Source organism: Lemur catta, chromosome 14, assembly GCF_020740605.2.
Source record: "Lemur catta isolate mLemCat1 chromosome 14, mLemCat1.pri, whole genome shotgun sequence".
NCBI classification, from domain to species: domain Eukaryota; kingdom Metazoa; phylum Chordata; class Mammalia; order Primates; family Lemuridae; genus Lemur; species Lemur catta.
Genome location: NC_059141.1, coordinates 14,700,208 through 14,720,229, shown reverse-complemented (window position 1 = coordinate 14,720,229; position 20,022 = coordinate 14,700,208). Strand labels below are relative to the sequence as shown.

General features: G+C 48.9%; 1 protein-coding gene across 4 annotated transcripts in view; it reads left to right on the top strand.

Moving 5' to 3' along the window:
• Window positions 1-16,246, top strand: part of VTI1A (vesicle transport through interaction with t-SNAREs 1A) — a 327,835-nt gene extending 311,589 nt beyond the window's left edge. For 2 of the 4 annotated variants that reach the window (XM_045568128.1, XM_045568127.1), the window contains one exon: window positions 12,783-16,246. In XM_045568128.1, the coding sequence (XP_045424084.1) occupies window positions 12,783-12,876 (94 nt within the window). In that variant the 3' untranslated portion in view covers window positions 12,877-16,246. The remainder of the gene's footprint in view (window positions 1-12,782) is intronic. The other 2 variants (XM_045568130.1, XM_045568129.1) reach the window with 1 other exon arrangement.
• Window positions 16,247-20,022: the final 3,776 nt, after the last annotated feature.

Genomic DNA, 20,022 nt, shown 5'->3' with positions numbered 1-20,022 from the left:
AGCCCACACCGGGGTCCAGCAGCAGTCAGGAGCAGCCCCCAGTTTAGAAAAAGGACAGGCCCCTGGTCCTCCATCACTTCTGACGCCTGCAGCCTGCAGACTGGGTCTTCCTCGGCTAGAGAGAAAGTGTGTTCCCAGGCTGGCAGGTGACACGCTTCACCTGCACAGACCTGGGGCCCTGCTATCTGATCATAACCTGCCCCACCCTCCTCCCGCTAAAAGAAATATGAGTCAGCCATTCTGCTATCACAATGAGCCTCGGGAGGAGGCGTTCCTAACCTGGGGTTCATCTGCTCGGATCTGATTAACGCTGCGTTGGGGGGTGTGAAATCTCTTTAAGATCATGCGAGAGGTATCACAGGTTTTGAACAGACTGCCTGGGTCTCACTGAGCGGCCACCTAAGAAACAGAGCAGCCCAGGGGTCAGCCACAGCAGGACACCACTCCCCCCGGGTGGGGAGAGGGGGACAGGTGAGGAGCAGCATCCCTGGAGCCCAGAGAGAGAGAGGAGCTCTGATATTAGGATCTAGAAAACATAACCACACCCCTCAAGGCTTGACTGAGATGCGGGTGGCTGACAAACCTCTGCCAAAACGCTTTTCTCCCTGACCTCAGGGAAAGAAAAAGTGTAAATAAATGACTGTTAGGTGATAAGCATCGTATGTCAGATCTTCCAGGAAAATAATGTTAAAGCCCATCACAAAAGCTGAGGCTGGTGTGTCTTCACCAACACGACCCCAATCAGCCATGTTCTATGTTCATGGCTGCCGGGGGGGAGGGTGTCCCCCGGGAAACTAACAGGGCCGGAAAAGAGCTGAAAGTGGGGCTCCCAGGCGAGTGGCTCAGCCTGGACCAGACAATCCAAGCTAATCAGGACCAAAGCCAGAGGTGCCCTATGGATCCTTGGGCACCTGCGGGCTCTCCAGAACAGGCACCCGAGGCAGGGGGCTGCCTGCTGCAGGAGGTGCGGCCAGAGAAGGAGAAGGCTCAAGGACTAGAGTGGGCAGACTGGTGAGCAATAATAGTAGTGGAGTAGTAACGCTTATTATAGTTATTTATTGAGCAGTTACTATGGCCAGGCACTGATCTAACCACTTCATGCTGAATTAACTCATTTATCTATTAATGTAATTCATTAACAGGATACTGCTATTTATAAGCCCCACTTTACCAATAAGGAAGCCAAAACATTGGCTCTTTGGAGCTCTTGGATTCCTTGTATTGGTACTTTTTATTTTTAATAGAAGACTGATAGAGGATTGTACAAGTAAGAAAGAATAATTTCCAGCAAGAGACTACATTTCCAGTGAAGAACACTGGGACATCTATTCTCACCGTCACTCTATAAAATAAAGAATATTTTCACACAAAGCAGTCACAAGGATATAATCTCAGAGAAGGATTGAAGTAACTTGCCCAAGGTCGCACAGCTGGTGTGTGGCAGATCCTGGATCTGAATCCAAGAAGTTTGGCTCCCAAAATGAGGGTGGTTGACCAACCTTCACCCAAAAGGAGTCCATGGCTTTTCTGGAGGCTGAAGAGGGTGAGGGACCTTCAGCCAGGGAGGAGCTTGAGGGGTTGCAGGTTCAGGAGGACAGTAAGGTTGCTTGGTAATAAAGGGTCAGCCCCCAGTGGGGCTGGGGAAGCCTCCTCGGGCAGATCTGCCCAGTAGGAGGTGGGAGCATGAGGAGCACCTAGACCTGGAGGTTGAGAAGGGATGTCATCCAAGCCCAGTCACCAATGACATCTGCTCTTGACTGAGAACTTCCAGGGCCAACTCCAAAGTGGGCCTCACCTTCTCCCTGGGTGGGCCTGAGCCACCAGATCTGAGTCCTAATACATGAGATCATTGTGAAGATCATACATGACATCATGTATGACATAAGCATCCCAAACCAGAAAAAGACAGTTTCCTTTTTAAGATTGTCTAGAAGTTGCATTGCTCCCCACAACCCTTGGGGAAAATGCTTGGGAGAGATTCCTTTCTTACCACTTCATGGGTAGATAAACTCAAGAACAGAGACCTTAGTCCTTTCCCAAGATCACACAGTGAGCCTAGCCAGCTCTTCCACCGGATTTTCTTTTCTCTCTAGCACTCTCTTCCAACAGATCCATTAAACTACATCTTCAGCAGACCTGAAATCTTCCTGTAGCGTATCCCTTCACCCATATAAATTATGTAGAAATAATAAAAAGTCATGTGATACAAAGTCACTGGCAGCCCCCAGAGGACAATTGCCATTCTCTGTTTCTCCAACTATTTATGAGGAATCAAGTGATCGTGTATTTACCTAGAAGAGATAAATTATGCCCCTTAAAAAGCTAAAAGGACACAGTCAATGTGCAAGTGATTTAAGAAAGCTGATGAAATATTCTGCAGAATGAACATGAATATTATCTTTGGAATGTACTGAGTATTTGCATTAAGCACTAAGTGAGAGTTGGTTGACATTGGTGAATTGGTGCACCATACTACCAACAAAAACAAACCTGCATACTCAGTTGCTGTGTCTACGGAGAAGAACATAAAGATGAAGATGTCAAAGACATCCTCCAAAGAGCCAAGGAGAATCTGGTAGGGAACATGAGACATCCGGCAATAGAAATGGTGATCTCTGTGCCCTGCAGTGGTGGCGGATGAGGCTGGAGAAGTGGACTGGGGTCTTCAGGTGCCTCCTCTGTAAAAATGGGGGTGATAATAGAGCCCCACCTCATAGAGTTGTTGTGAGGGTTCAGTGCAGCACAGTGTGTCACACACCAGGACAGTGCCTGGCCTGGAGTAATGCCAGTGAACGTGAGCTGCTAGCACGGGTTTTGCTATTTCCATTGATGCAGTGGGTGGTGGTGCTCTGCATTCGCCATGGCTGCCACACTGCGCTCCCGTAAGAGGAACCACCTAAGAGTAGCCTTGGTTGGGATTTTTTAGCTCATGGCTCACAAACATTCAGACTTCCTGGATTGGGCCTTTTTTTTTAATAAAGGACTGATGGAAGATTGTCCACTTTTTATTTTGCCAAGTAAGAGAGAGTAATTTCCAAGGAGAGAGTACATTTCCAATGTCCAAATAAGGATTTTGGGGGGAAAAAACTGCCATCTACTTTCACCATCACTCCATAAAATAAGGGACATTTTAACACTGAAACAGTAGAAAGGACATAATCTCAGAGAAAAGGGCAGCCTTTAAACTGAATAATCTTTGTTTCAAGAAAAAGGCACCTTCTGGCTGGGCATGGTGGCTCATGCCTGTCCTCCCAACACTGTGGGAGGCCAAGGCAGGAGGATTGCTTGAGCCCAAGAGTTCGAGACCAGCCTGAGCAACATAGTGAGACCCCATCTCTACAAAAAAAATTTTTTTTTTAATTAACTGGGCATGATGACATATGCTTCTAGTCCCAGCTACTAGGTAAGCTGAGGCAGGAGGGTCTCTTGCACCCAGGAGTTCGAGGTTGTGATGAGCTGTGATTGCACCACTGTACTCCAGCCTGGGTGACAGAGGGAGACCCTGTCTCAAAAAAAAAGAAAGTAACAGGCACCTTCTAATGTTACTCTTCTTTTCTCAGTTCAGCCTTGGCCTGGATTTGGGGGGCCACTCTTCTCAATCATCCAGGCTCCCCCTCTTTATTTTAGAGAGAAGTGGGATTGGATTCGGCTGAGGAAGAAGTGGGGACCACTGGTGGGGTTCGAGTTGCTGGTAGGTACAGACGCCATGAGTGGCACTGGCCACGCAAATGAGAATGAGTGTTACAGTGATACGGGTGGGCCTGGGGCCCGGAGATCTGGCTGTGCCCCAGATGGTTGACCTTGGGCACATCCCTTCACCTCTCAGGGCCTCAGTGTCCTCAACTCTGAAATGAAAAATCTAAGCCAGGCATGGCGGCACACACCTGTAGTGCCAGTTGCTTGCAAGCTGCGGCAGGAAGTTCACTTGAACCTAGAAGTTGGGGTCCAGCCTAGGCAACATAGTGAGACTCTATCTCTAAAAAATTAAATAAATAAAATAAAATGAAGAATCTAGACTAGGGAATGAAGACCTTTTTCAGCTCTAGCAGTCTGCAAACCTGTGAGGGGCTAAGTATTCCTTGCCCTTCTAGAGCACGGTTATTTAATTCTCTTCGAGTTCTTTCCAAGCCCTTTGATTGAAGCATGCTGCCTGGATCCTATCTGAAAGTTGGTAGCCAGCAAAGACGCTCTCCGGGCGCCCCCCCCACCACCACCGGCAAGTCCGTATTTAAGAACGGCAGTGGTCATGGTGCCCAGGCTGAAATGTGATGTGCGTGTTTGGCAGTGTAGAATGCAGTGTACTACACATCACTGATCAAAACCCATCGCACTTATCAGTGGGCTCTGACAGGTACTTGCTGGCTGCCTTCCCAGGCTGGGAAGGTATCCCCGAGCCAGCCAATGGGACACTCTCCCTTCCCTTTTGATGTTTATGCTGCCACCAAGGAGAGGAAGCGCGGGCCTGCTGGGGAGGCTGTCAGCGTGAGGCCCAGGTGGATACCAGCCTGCTGGAAGCAGAAGCCCGGCGGCTCGGGAAGGCAGCGGCTTCCTGGAATCCTGCCTCCACCTTCCCAACCAGCCACCGGGAGTTTCCCAGGCAGCCTCTCACCCTTCCTGAAGTGGCATCTCCATTTACAGAATGATTTGCCAACTGCACGCATGTGAAAGGCTTTACCTTTTCAAAGTGTTTTAAAATCTTTAATGAGCTAATCCTCTTCTCCCTGGGGTGGTTGGTGAGTTGGCTGATTTTGTTTGGGAAGAAACTGAAACCCAAGTGTCATGGAGTGACTTGCTGTAGGTCACCCCAGGTAAATACAGGATTGTGGGCTTACAACAAATTGTCCCAGCCCTGGCATTACTCTAATTATGGCCTTTGTTGTCGGGCTTCTGTCACTAATTGCTCATTGTGACACCATAAGCTCCTATAGGGCAAGGACTCTGTTTCCTTTTTTCTTCCGAGGGACTTGGCCAGACCTGCCATACCCGTCTGCACAGCTTGTCCATTGTCCAAGGACCACCGCATTCTTCACCTGAACAGGACGTGCCCCCGTAGCTTTCAGCTTTTAGGCCAGGAGTGGGCAAACCACAGACAGCGGGCCGGATCCTGCTGCTGCCTGTGTTTGTATGGCCTGCAGGCTAATAATGGTTTTACATTTTTGAAGGGTTGAAAGAAATTTAAAAGGCGAATTTTTTTGATATGTGAAAATTATATAAAATTCAAATTCCAGAGTCTTTAAATAAAGTTTTATCTTGGAACACAGCCATGCTCGTTCATTTACATATTGTCAATGGCTTCTCTTACACTACCAGGGCAAAGTTGAGTAGTTGCAACAGACTGTATGATCTACAAAGCCCAAAATATTTACTGTTACGGGTTGAATTGTGTCCCCTCCCCCGACAAGATTTATATGCTGAAGTACTAACCTCTAGTACCTCAGAATGTGACTTTATTTGGAAATAAAGTCTTTGCACATGTAAGCAGTTAAAATGAGGTCATACCAGAGTAGGGTGGACCTCTAATCCAATGTGACCGGTGTCCTTAAAAAAAGGGAAAATTTGAACACGGGCACTCACACGGGGAGAACACTGTGTCAAGATGAAGGCAGAGATTAGGGTAACACATCTACAAGCCCAGGAACCCTAAAGATCGCTGCCGTGCCACCAGAAGCTAGGAGAGAGGCATGGAGCAGATTTTCCCTCATAGCTCTCAGAAGAAACCAGCCCTGCCAACACCTTGACCTTGAACTTCTAGCCTCCAGAACTGGGAAACAGTAAATCTCTGTTGTTTAAGCCACCTAGTTTGTGGTACTTTGTGATGGCAGCCCTAGCCCACTAGTATATTTATCATCCAGCCCTTTACAGAAAAAGTTTGCTGATTCCTGTTAAGCTAAGTAGAAATTTGGAAACAGGGTATAGCTGCTCTAGTGCTCAGGACCTAAGCTAGATGTGCCAGGGCTCAGGTACTGGCTGCTGGCTCCTCGTTCCTTGCTGGAGAGTTTGCTCATTTCTCCACCTGTCAGAACTCATCAGTCCTGCGTCCCTTTCCCTCAGGTCTCTCAGATGACTGACTACACCTAAAGGGATGTCAGCAAATGTGGGCTGCTAATGGCTGATGATAGCTTGGTAGGTTGGCCCAGAGGTAACATCTGGTTTTCTTCCTATGTTAAATGTCTTATCCCAGAGGTAGGAGTTTTGTGGGATGAGTCTTGTGGACCATGCTCTGCTCACGAATGGAAATTCTTATTCTGAGATGAAAGAACCAACAGCTCTTGAAGATCGTGAGTCCCGCAGCTGTATGCAAAGCTTCCAGGGAACTAGGCTGGGACTGTCCTTTCCTTTGGAGGAGGTCTTTGTGTAGAGCCACAGTAAATGTGCAGTGCAGCCATAGGGAAGGAGGTGGACACATGGAAAACAGTCACCATGAAGCCCAAGACAAGCTCCATATGGGTTCGAGAACTTGGTGCATTAGATTTCTAGGGCTGCCATAACAAAGTACTGCAAATGCCGTGGCTTGAAACAACAGAAAGTTCTTCTCTCACAGCTCTGGAGAATCGAGTCTGGAGTTAAGGAGTTGGCAGGGCGGTGCTCTCTCCCCAGGTGTTAGGGAAGAATCCTTCCTTGCCTCTTCCAGCTTCTGTGGCCCCAGGCATTCCTTGGCTTGTGGCAGCACCATTCCAGTCTCTGCCTCCATCCTCACCTGGCCTTCCTCCCTGTGTCTCTCTGTGTCCTCTCTTCTTATAAGAACACAAGTTCTGGGATTTAGGGCCACCCTAAATCCAGGCTGATTTCAACTCAAGATCCTTAATGAATCACATCTGCAAAGACCCTATTTCCAAATAAGGTTACATCCTGAGGTTCCAGGTGGACATGACTTTAAGGACACTGTTCAGCCCAGCGCAGTCAATATGAGGGAACATGAGAGAATTCCCAACCACACTTGCTCAGATCAAAAGGGAATTGTTTGGCCCCTGTAACTGGGAAGTTAAAGTGTGACTCTTCAGGTTTCAGGCCCACAGCAGGATTCGGGGGCTCAGATAATGTCTTCAGGAATACGTCTCTTTTGCTTCACCCTCTGGGCTCTGCGCGCCTGTGTGTGTTGGCTTCCTTCAGTCAGGCTTCTGCGTGGTGGTGAGACTGGCCCCCAGCAGGTCTCGGCTTTCACTGTCCCTACGGTCAATCCCAGTAAAGAGAGTACCTTTTTCTTGATTTTCCAGGAAGAACCCCCAAAAGACTCTCTCTGGCTTGGGTGGCAGGCCAATTACTGAGTGAATGATTATGCAAGAGATAACTGTACCCAGCCAGGCCTGCCTGGATCACATGTCCACCCATAGAATCAGAGTGCGGTCAGCCCCCCTCAAATTCTCAGGATGGGACATCATCCTCCCAGAGACGCAGGACGTGGAAGGTGCCGAACGTGCATTAGTAGGCGGCATGGAAACCACACAGCTCTAGCTCAGAGGTAGCCATGTACCCAGCTCTCACAGCAATGCTTCAAATTAGAGTTAGTATTTGAGGCTAATGACAATTAGCCTCCCCTACTCCTGTTTTCATTTCTTTCCGGTGAATACTAACGTCAAATTGGGGGTAGAACTTGGAGAGCTTTCCCTTGACCTTTGTTTTGGGAAGTGCCCAGAGAGAAGCGGGTACGGGCTCCTTTGCCCAGAGTTTACCCCGTGCTCTCACGGCTGCTAATTGTTACTGTCCTGTCAGACCCCAAAGGTGGGGCATCATTATTCAGGGCTGGTTGGCCAGGCAGGAAGGCAGGTACAGGACGTGGCTCTGAACCTGTAAAGTGTCATGCACTCTCGAGCTAATGAATGCAGGCTTGTCAAAGAGTTGGGACTCTGCTGGCATCCTTAATGGGCGGGTGGCTAATAGCTAAATCCTAAAGCTGTGCTTGTCTACAAGCAGCCTTGGAAACCAGGAGAGCACTCCCTCCGTGAACCTTCGGATGAGCACCTGCAGGCAGAGTGTCCCATTTCTTCATTCAGCAAGCATTTTTTCTGAGAACATCTATGCCAAGCTGTATGTTAGACACTAGGTATACAAAAGACAGAGGAGACTCAGACTGCAGAGGGTCCCTTTCTTACTGGGGAATACTGCGCGGAAACCAAAAATCATAAAACCGTGTCGTAAGTGTAGTGGTGAGAGATGCCCAGGGAAGTAAGGAGTGAGAGAGGCCCAGGGCAAGGAGATTTTTCTCAGAGGAGAAGGGGAAAATATGCGTAGGCTGTGGATCAAAAACTTTGTGCTGGAATCAGGATGACTCAGCCTAAAAGTGCTTTTGGTTGTAAATAATAGAAGACCCAATTCAAACTGACTTGAAAAATAAAGTCAATGTATTTTCTCATATAAGTCAAAGTCCAAGGGAAGGGAGGCTTGATATAGAGGTTCACCACGCCTCCAGGACCGGGGTCCCATTGCTCTGCCCTCTGTAGGTCAGCATCTTTCTTAGGCTGGCTTCCCTCGTGGAGACAAAAGGACTGCGGCAGGTCCAGTCGAACATCCACACGCCACACTCCAGGTGACCCAGCATTCCAAGGAAAGGTGCTGAGATTCATTCTGTTGGACTGGTTTAGGTCACAGCTGTACCCCTGGAGTTAGAGGTAGCATCACATGTCTGGAATGGAGAAATGAATGCAGCCAACGTACGTCTGCTATACCCAGAAAGCAGAGTGCCTAGCTGGGCTTGGTGAAGCTTCATGTGTGGTATCATCCCTTATCAACGCTCAGTAGCATTGGTTTTAGCCGGAGAAAGTTCCTGATTCTTCATTGAAGAGTGTTATGACCAAGTGGACAGAAAAGGATCCCAACTTCTGCAAACAAAGAAGCAAAAACCTATACTTCAAGGAAAAAAATCTCATCAGCCCTCATCATACTTTGGCTTCTATAATAGATTAAACCAGAGCCTCCCTTGACTTGGCCGGACACCTCGCCTTGTCTGAAGAGTGGGGCAGTGGGGTAGCACCCAGGATACATGTTATGATGTGCTGCAGTAACAAACAGCCCCCACATCTCATTGGCTTAGTTCAAGTCCAGTGTGAGTCCAAGTGAGTCTCCAGGGCAGTGGCCTCCATGTGGTGACTCAGGGATCCAGGCAGAAGGAGTTTCAACCTTCCCATAACATACAGCCCCCTAAATCAGAACAGCAGAGGAAGTCATCTGGAGAGTCACTGAAAGTTAGATGCTTCCACCTGGACGTGACATCCGGCACTTTTACTCACATTTCTTTGGCCACAGCCAGTCCCAGGGCCACACCTAACATCAAGGGACAGGTAAGAGCAGTCTGTGTCTAGAAGTAGAGGAGAACTGGGTATTGGAGAACACCAGGAACGCCTGCTCCAGTGGAATTCCAGGCTCTTCAAGCAAGAGCGGAGAACTGTGCCAGGTGCCGCGCCTGCCTCCCTCGCTGGAACCAGCTTTCTGTGATTCTGGCTGCCACACGCGGGAGAGGCGGGGAGGGGACCGGCAATGGAAAGATTAACCGCTCCCTGGGTTCCACATGGGGATCAGTACTTTCAATAGTACTTTGTGAGTTCAGCCTCAAAGTAAATGGTTAATTCATCTTGTATCAACAGCACTGTGATTCATAATGTAAACTTGGAGAATCCTTGATGTTTCGGGCCCACATTCCTTTTATTTTGGCTCTGCATTCTTTTAAAGCCACAGTGTGCTCCCTTAATAGAATGCAGCATGCAAATGCACAAGTTTTTGCCTGGAGGCAATTTAGCCTGGCTGTTTCAATGGATGTCTTCTTTCAAGTGTATATTCTTTCTTAAATTATTTACTGGGTAAACACACTTTGCATTTTCAAAAGGGAGATTAAGGCTGCTTGCTGCAGACCTAGTTGAAGATAAAGCCCCCCTTGCCCAAAGTTAGCAGGAAGTTACTTTGGGTTTCCCCAAAGTTCCTTCTTGCTGGCTAGCTCGGAACCCCTCAGCCTGGCCTGTTTCTCCGATTCTCTCAGAACCCCGAGTTCCTTTCTGCTTTGCCTACAGCAATGCGGGCGGCAGGCCCTGGCTGAGCCTGTGTCTAGGTTTCTTCACAGATGGGGCCCACCAATGCCAGCCCGTGTGTCCCCTTTCCAAGCTGGCTTGGTCCTATCCACACAAACACTCTGCTAGCTCACTGTTCCAGTCCTGAGAGGGGCTACATTTGCACAGCTCCTCTGAGGTCTAAAGCTGGGTTGACGGCCTAGCCAGTCAAGCTCTCTCTGTTTCAACTCTTCCCCACTCCCCCCTACTCTTTCTCCCAAATATCTGCCGGCCTTTGGTTTGAAAGCAAATGCCCTGTCCTGCTGAACTCCCCCAGCACACGCCTCAGTTCCCCAAGGACTAGTCCTCCTGGCTACGGGGAGAAGACCCAGTAGGGCTCTCAGAAGGCATAAGGCTATCAAGTTCCATCTCTGGGGGGCTTGTTTCAACTTATAACTTCAGCCTTTTCCATGCAGACTTCCTGAATGGAATGATTTCCTGAATGGAATGATAGAATTAGCAGGGGCTGCGTTCTTCCATTATCATTCCTTAGACAGTTCTCTTTGAGAACCTGTGGGCTGGCAGCTGTGCCGTGTGCTAGGGTGAGTTCTGCGTAGTCCTGGTCCACACTGGTGGGTGCACTGAAGTGTCAGAAGGGGAAGACAGGAGGAAGCCACCAGGCCCTGAGAATACACCAAGGAGGGGGCGAAGGGCCAGGGAAGAACTGAGGATTTAGGGATGCCTGTGTATTCACTTTTCTAACTGTGCCTCAGATTGAACAAGTAACCCCCACAGTTTAATCCTTTATAAATTAGCATCATGGATGCCTTGGGGCCCTCAACCCACAAATGAAATGGTTGTCAACCAAGCTGTACAAGAGACACACTGCTGTAGATTACTTAAGGCAGAATTTTAAAGAGTTTTTATGCTTTTAATCTGTTTCACTGCTGAGTTTCAATTTTGCTGATTTCCTTTGCAAGTCGGATGCGGGTGACTGTGGTAAATAGAGATTTTGACAGTGACTTGGGCAAATAGGATGTGTAGGGACTGTTCTGAAAACTTCTGTCCCTTCCAGAGAAAAGGGGGAAAAAATCAATTTGGGTTTTAAACGGAGCCACCGAGTAGTACCGACCAGTGTTCAGAATTATCCTCACTTTAATAAGCTGTGAAGTCCTGTTTTTTATTTATTTCTTCGGGGGACAGAGAATCTTCTGCCTCCTGAGTAAATATGGCCTGTTAAGTCTGAATTAGCTGTCATCACAGAAGAATTAATGTTGGGGCACAGACTTTCTAGTGGGGAAGGGAAGAAACAAACGAGACAGATCTTAGCTGAGGCTCGCGTGATAAATGAGGACAAAGCGGCCCATTCATCTCCTGCGACGAAAGTGGACACAGGCACTAAAGCAGTTTTGCGGAAGACGTGTCAGCAAATGTGATCATTTTGTAACCTGTCAGGAGGAAAGGGAGCTCGTCCTTTTAGGGGGCCACAAGGGAGTGGGTTGGTCTCATGTGACAGTCTCTATTCATCCGTTTAGGTTTGGAGAAGGGATGGGTGCAGAGGAATCGGACTGAAATTACAACGTGATGTTGTCCTCCTTCCAAGAAATGAGCTCATCTAGAAGCCAGAAAAGGCCACAAATACCCTGCGAAGGTTTTTCAGTGACGATACACAGTAGGAGAGTGGGGTCTCTATTAAATTGGGGGCCTGGCTAAATCCCACCCAGCTGCTCCCTGTGGAAGCCCCCTGTCCCGTGTTCAGTGTCTAGAATAAGGCAGCAGACCTTGTTCTGCTTGATATTTGGAGCAGGGTCGGATGGGATTTGCCGTGGGGTTTTAAGCTGGTTGGATATCCGGCTAGACTGCCAACCACCCTGTGTCTCTATTTCTGTGTGGCTCTTTGACAGCGAGCGTGGGCAAGGCTGTGTGACCCGGGTTCCCTTTGAAAGTCTCAACAAAGCATTCTGATGTTCGACCTCTTTTCTCCGAATGAGGTGACAAATTATGAAACAACCTCATCAGAAGCTCTCTGCAGGCATCTGGGCACATGTGTCTCCACTCTGCGTTCTCGGTTCCCCATCAGCATTCGGCAGAGCCAGAACCCAGGGGGGCTCGAGTCCCTAGAGGTGAGGGCCCACCAGCAAACGCACAACAGGCACGTCGAGTAGCGCTTTGTATTAGTCCTCATTTCCATCTTTTTCCGCCATAGAGCAAATGTAACGTTTCCTCCTGGTGTAACGGAGCGTGAGCCACAGTGACAGATGACGGTTTCACAGCCTAAGCAGCACGTTTGACACTTGCTTCTTAATCCCGTCCTTTTCTTCCTAAGTCTCTCTTTTCCTTTTCCCCGGGTATTTTTGTACAGGTAAGTACCTTCCTGACATATGTTTCCTTGGAGTCTTTTACTTTAACAGGAAACACTGCAAAAAAAAGAAAAAAATGTCTCACCTTTTAAATTAAAAAGAGAAGCTCGCAAGGGGCCCTTGATCACTTAAAGAGACTACATGGTGCTCCGAGCCCGGAAAGCCATTTGATTCACCTTAGCTTGGCAGTGAGCGCTTCTCGGAGGGCGGGCAGCGTGACAGTCACTGCGGACTCGTTCATCTCCTCGTGGATCGTTTGTAGAACCAGAAAGCTGCGTGACCTCACACACGCACACACGCAAAGCACACACACGCACACACGGCTCCCCACCCACTCCCCACCCCCACCTTCAAAGCTGCCGTTCGAGTAGCCACCTTGGCCTTGGCTGATCTTCCTCCGGATGCCTCCGTTTACCTGTGTGGGTTTCTTCCCTTTGCTCTCTTCTAGAATCATCCAGAACCGCATCCTGCTCGTCATCCTCGGGATCATCGTGGTCATCACCATCCTGACGGCAATCACCTTCTCTGTCCGAAGACACTGACGTATCTGCTGTCCCCTGATAAACAGCAACGGCGGCTTGTTCGGAGTAATTAAGACAAAATGGTCACATGAATCATTCTTTTGCGCTGACAGGCCCCGGGTGACCCTGTCTCTCCCTCACCACTGTTCAGCTGAAGTGCAAAGAGTGTAAAAATATTTTCTGTTTCTGTTTGCATGTGGGTTGGTTTCCTTTTCTAGGTTTGTCTTCACCCAGATTTGTTTTTTTTATAGGGGAAGGTGAATGTTTATTTGCCTTTTGGTAATTTTCATCAGTTGACCAAAATAGCCTTGGTGACATTCTTCCTTGCCCTGTGGACATGTCAGGGGTCATGGTTTGGGAGAGGGTGTGATGAGTCAGTCACGGGAGCATCTATTTGTCACATGCCACTTGTCACCGAAAAGCCCTCCTGTGATGTGGAGGATAAAAATGCAGAGAAAAGCAGGGGCCGGAGCCGGTGACCTACTCCAGCAAACCAGCCTTGCTCCTACCCAGGCATAAGGACTATAGTCAGCCTGCCTGGGCACTTTCATTGTAAAGGTGGGTATTTAATGTCAGCTCTGTGGAAAACTGACTTAGCACTTTCCCTGTGTTTCTATTGCATCATTTCTGTTTAACCTGAGACTATTTCTGCTAAGCCTGCCCAATATTCACTCTTCACAACTTTGATTACGGGCTACAAGAACTATTTCCTGGCCTTCCCCAAATCCCATACTCCCCAGAACTTCCTGGCAGAGGGAGGAGCCCTGGCACGGTATTTAATTGTGACCTCGTCTTCCCTGACCTGTGTAAGCATCTCTGTATCCTTTCGGTTTTAATATTTGCACTGCCAAAAGCAGCCCTCATACATGCAAAAGGTCTGACAAGGTTCTCTCCACATCCATTCCAGTATGTAAAGAGAACATGAATATTTCAGTAAGAGCAAGAACATGACTCCATCAGTGTGAAATTTCAAATGTAATTATAAATATGGGTGAGCCCTATAGGGTGATCCACTAGAAATAAACTTTACAGAAAATGTTCATCCTTTAAAAGAATAAGAGATTGCAAATTGCTACAAAAGGAACGGCTTGGATTTTTTTTTTACTGACAATTGTTAGCAATGCCTTCCTGCATTTACTATGTATTCAAACCTCTAACATGCTTTGTGATTTTTTTTTTTTTTTTTTTTTTTTTTGCATTTCTTTCTGTGTGAGGTACCCAGGAATCGCATTCAAAATGAGTTCATTTGTGATCAGGCTTAAAAGTTGCCCAAGCTGAGGCCATTTTGCCCCTAGTCATAAAGCAAAATGTGTTTTTCTTAAGACCTCATAGGCATTTACTGGTCTGTACTAGCTTTTGAATATAATGAGCAGCTTTGGATCCTTGAAAAGCAAACCTGTTCTCGTCATCAAAAATGCTAACCACCTGTGCCCATGGATCAAGATTACCTGGATACAGCACTTGATATTTTTTCCCAACTCAAAAGCAAACCATTACGGTTTCGAGAGGAAATGCAGAATGCAAAATCCACCAGAGAAATTGTACTTATCGAAACAGGCGAGGGCCTGCGTGTGTTCAGATAAATCATTTAGTATTGTGTAAATAGAGCTGCAGTCTCGACTTCGGAAGGATGGTGTGGGATTTTGGCCGCGCGAAGTAGGACAGTGGAGGAGCGGGAAGCTATATGCTAATTTTCCCGTCAGCAGAAGGGATCCATCTCGGCAAGAAGCTTGTATGCTGATAATGGAATTCTGTACGTGCTAAACACATCTAAGAAACCATTAGAAAGCAAGGAAACAAACAAACAACTCCCTTTTTATTCTGACACACTAATAGTCGTGAAGCATTATATCAACCCCTCTAGTGGCTCCTTCGAAACTGTTGATCTGAGCTAGAGTGTAAGCAGCTACCGAGCTACACTTCCATCTGTGCTCGGCAGACCCTTCCCAAGGCCACCTAGCAAGCAAGGATCTTTCTTCTAAACTCGCTGGCTCCTAAATATTTCACTAAAACCTCGTGTGCCTGTTGAAGTAGGTGAGATGAGGAAGGAGCTATGGCTCACCTCACCTCTCAATAGTGTCTTCTTCCAAGTTCTATGTCTTTATCAGCTCTGGCCTGTGATTTCACCCCAATTCAACCTTGGGAGTGGGAAGCATATGAACAGATAACCCTTGGCCTAACAACTCTATCAAACCACCTGCGAGCCACAACCCAGACCAGGGGAGTGAGCACTTTTCGAGGGAGCTGGTCTGAGGGTCCCCGAACTCCTTCCTGGCCCTCCTGGCTGCTGCAGAAATGACTCCAAGGAGCCCCCAGACAGGCCGGTTGTTCTGTCTCCTTCCCTGCTGCTCTGGGGAAGGAAGGAAGGAAGTCCACAGACTTGAAGGAGGTTGTGAAACAGATCTGGGAGAGGTTCTAGGTATTTAATATGTGGATTCCGACTGATGAATGTTTCTCGAATTGGGAGCCCTTGTTAAAAATCATGTTTGTGGGGGGTGGAGAGATGAAGATGAAGACGTGGAGGAGGAAGAAGAGAAGGATGCCCTTGCCATATAAAATTCATGCAGACTAAACAGTTTCCCTGACAGAATAAATAAAGTGGTTGCTACCCTGCTCCAGAATCAAAAGCAGTTTAATTAAAGTCTCTTAAGTTGTAAAGAGTTTTAAATGTTCCGTGTTGCAGGCGAATGCCTGCAAATGCAGTGGGCTTGACGTCAGCTACCAGGCCTGGGCTGGGAGGCCATTTGCTATTCTGTTTAAGGCAGGCTGGATTGTCTTATTTTGGAACCAGCTTGGTGGGGGGTTTGCTTTGCTACTGCTTCTGAGCCCTGAGCTTCAAAGGCTGAAATTAATGGTGAACAAAATTGTGCGGCTCTGGCCATCCCATGCGGGGCAAGCCCATTGAGGGCTATCATTAAGTGAAGAAATAAAGGGGAAAAAAGCCTGCCTGTTCCAAAAACCTCATCAGATAATGACCTCAGTGATTGGGTTTTCATTACCAAACAGCATCCAGAGATTATCAACCCATAGAAGAAGGGAGGGGGAAAAAAAAAGAAAGAAAGGAAAAAGCAACTGTCTTTCTCTCCCTCTCTTTCTCCTTTTTTTTTTTGCACATCTTTTCTTTAAAACTGTCAGATCATTTCAGTATTTCAAATCCGAGGAAAACAGCCTGCCTGCTGCTGTATTTGAAGTTGTAATGGTGTCAAAAAGTCACGACTGACTGACAGCCGTCAGTCCCAGAGGGGCTCATTAAATCATAAAAACTTGACAAGGAAATAATTGCGCATCGCCAGCAACTTGGCGCCTGTTTAGACGTTTTTATTTTCTTTCATTATTAGTCTCCACCATTACGTTCATTAACAAATTGCATTAAACAACTGTTAAGGGCTAATGATTTGTTTATCGCTTTTTTTTATTATTATTATTTAAACATTAGCTGTGTCATGTGGTACCCTAGCAGCCTCTTGCCATCATCTGACTGAATATTTTTCCACTCCGAGCTCTGGGTACTGTTGGAATATGAAATAGATTATTCATTACTCTCCTCTTTGCCACTGATTTGGTTTCATGTAGCGTCTTCCACAGAGAAAGATGAAAACTTGTCAAAAATAGGTTATATCTTATTCGAAGGGGCAACAATAGCAGCAGGTACAGGCACACTTTAATATTTAATTAAGGTTGATGTTAACCCCTTTAAATGACTTTAGCTGTAAGTTATATTCAAATGCAGAAGAGAAAAATAATTGTTCTTAATTTGCAACCTGTTCAGCAGGCATTCTTCATGGAGTTCGCTGGAAATTTAGAGCAGAATTTTTAAATAATGAAATTTCCCATCATAAATATGTATAGCAGTTTGTCTACGTAGTTGAGAATTAACTACAAGTGATGATTTCCTCATCCCTTTGGTTTGAACTGCTAGCAGGGCACTCGGTGCTCGGGAGTGGAGGCGGCTTTCCTGGGAGAAATGTGCATTTGGAGGGAAGGTCCAGAGAGAGCCAAGTACTGTTGGTTGGTTGTGGCCAGCTCTGGCTTCAAAGGAACCACTGTGTGTCCCCAGTCTCTGGTCCACTTGCCTTCCCCTTTAGCTGAGTGTGTGGTTGGAGAGCTGTGGTCTGGCGGGAGAGTAAGAGGGGCGTCTTAAAGGAAGCCGTGGTTCGGGGAGGGTGTGATGGGGGTGTCCTGGGCGTCTCTGTGCGGTTGACTGGAGCTCATTACCAACAGGGCTTCCCTAACAGACAACAGGAGCATCACTCTACAAGGATGGACTTTCTGCCCTTTTTCCTTTCTGTGACTTGCCATTGGTGAATTCATCAGCTTCTCCATGGGCTATGAGTTTGAAAGGACAGAAAGGACAAAGCTCCATCATCATCATCCTAAATCAGACGTCAGTGACATTCTCTGTGCCATAACTGCTATCTATTTACCCTGTTTGTTAGATGAGTTTATAGAGCCCTGGAAGCCACCTTCAGAGGCCTGGTTTATGGACACTTCAGGGCTGGGGTGTCAAGTTGGTACTGGGGAACAGGGGGTACCTGTCTCCCATCTCCAGAGAGACCAGACCCCTTAGTAGCTCCGCCATGAGCATGAGGGGAAGAGGTGGTGCGTGTTCCCTGCTCAGTGCAGCTTCTCCCAGCCGTACCCCCACCCCCAAGGTCCTGCAGGAGCCGTGGACGGGAGGGGCCAGGCGGGCAGGCATGAGCCAGGCGGGGCCTGGACTTCAAGCCTCGCTGATCACTCTAAGTGTGGAAATGGCAGACACACCCTTGGAGGGTCTCAAGACTCTATTTCAAGCCAGTCCACATTAGCCACATGACAACCTGCCACCCTTGGGATGGCCTCCACATGTCAGCAGAAGGCATGCTAAGCGCCATTTTTCCAGAAGGAAGGAAGGCTCTATGGTGAGCCAACCATCCCCAGTCCTACTCCTGGTGACTATGGTTGAGGGTGCTGCCTGAGCATGGAAACCAGCCCTCAAACTTGACCTTACGCTGTGCTGTAACTCACCGACTTTAAACTAGACCCCCAGAAATACGCTTGTTTCTGTGGCTTTACTTTGCCCGTGACCCATCAGTCTCAGGCCAAGGGCATCTGCCAGAGGCTGTCCACATGCTGTGATCAGTCAAGTGGCCCTCAGACAAGATGCCAGCCTTTGTTAACTGGGGCAGGTGACTGGGTGGACAGCTCAGAAAAGCTCTTGAAGCCACGGGCACTGCACCCAAGAAGGGTGAGGTGAAAGGGCAACCAGGAGCAGCCAGGCCCAGGCAGGAAGAGAGGGTGCATGATTGGAACCGAGGCATCATGAGATGGGTGATGGAGCCAGGGTCAGTGTCCCCTCCGTTGTGTAGGTGGGAAGACACGGGGTGCTGAGAGAGGTCCCCATCTCCATTGGGATTCCAGGTCAGTAGCAAAGAAAACGTTCCAGAGCCAGCTTACCAGAGGCAAGTAGGGCAAACCAAGATGGCAGGACATGGGGGATGGGAGTGTCTGGGGAGGTGGGGGATGGATGGTGCGTGGGGGAGGGACAGACCCCACAGGCCAGTAGGCTCCACCTCGTACCACCCTGAGCCCATCACTGCCCTTCTTCAGGAGGAGCCAAAGAAGGGGAAAGACGGGGTGTCTCTCCTGGGACCCCAGCCCGAGCCACGACCCCCGTGGCCACCTCGCACGGGCCCCCAGCATTCCTCCTGCACTGCTCCTTGCTCATGCCGCATAAATCACGACAGCATCACAGAGGGGGAAATGCCAAGCCGCACAGCTCCAGCCTGTGATTCCGTGAACCCATACCCCCCCTTCCCTTCGTCCAAACAAGGCCCTTTGGCGTGAATAATAGCTCAGCGGCTCCGAAGCCCGATCGATCAGCTGCACACGCAGCTCCGACGGGAGCCGCCTGGGCTTTTCCTGGGGGCAAGACCAGCACACGCAGTGCAGCCGCCTCCCGCCCCCTCCCGGGGCCTCCCCAAGGTGTGTTCGGGAGGGGACAATACCACGGGGAGCCGAGGCGCTTCCACGGCTCCATACCACTTTGTTGCTGCAGCTTTTCTGTTTTTAACTTATTTTGCCAGAAAAAGTACCTAAGTTAGAAGGAAATGTTTTTTCACAATGAGGCCCTGCAGAGTTGAGAATGAACACATCCTCTGGCTCCAGCTTCTCTCCAGAAGGTTCTGTCAAAGGCCCCAGGCCACAGAGGCACCCTCAGCTGACACTTAGGGGGCCCTACTGTCCACCCACATGCGACTAAGCACTTGGCAGGCTGTGCTGCATTTTCCTGTTCGTTTTCCCTGTCTTGCGCCATCAGAAGGAAGAGGAACGGAGAATGTGGCCGCAGTGCATCTCCTTGGGGCATGGGGGTTGCTGCCAAGTTCGGTGGGGAAGTGTCAGCCCCAGGCTGGTGAACCAGCAGAGAGCAAAGCCCACGCAGTCCCCCTCTCTGAGACTCCACCACCATCCCCTTGCCTTGTCTGCATCCCTTCTGGACACGGGAAGTGGCCAAGGCCTTGACCTTGAGGGATGCACAGTTGCAAGGTCAGGTCAGCCCCTGCACAGTGACACCCTGGGGGCCGGTAGATGCCTGAAATCCCACCCGAAAAAGTTACTCCTTTGGTTTCTGACCTTGCATGCTGGGAAAATGCAGATTCATTTTCCCTAGACAGCTTCAGCGTGAATTGTCTGACCCTTTCCTGGGGGTGGCTTTTGGGTTTGGTGGGGGGAGACCCACCACCACGCGGGGGGGGGGGGCATTTAGTGGTCTTCGGGAGAAGCATTGTCAAGAAGGGGGCCGTGGGTGACTGGGACCAGTTCCCTGGAGATTCCTCTGTACCAGCTGCCCTGATGGTAAGGGAGGGTTCCCGGGACACAGCGTTGTCGTAGAGGCCCACACACCTGACCAGGCCCCCAGTCTTCTAAGGAGCAGGTATGTGCCTGAGCAGGGCCACACTCAGGCACACGCAGGGTCTGAGAATCGGCTCTGCCGGGGACCACTGACCAGTTGAGAATGTCCTGGCGGGTCTTCCTCTTTCCTGGAGAAAAAGGAGAGCAGGGGATGGAGTTAGGACAGTTAACCCTGGGGTCTGGCAACTTGTTTCCTTCATCTGGCCCTGCTGAGGCTGAGAAGCCCAAGGCCACTATGGTGCACAATGTGGCCTTTGGGGAAAGGTCCCAAATGGATTC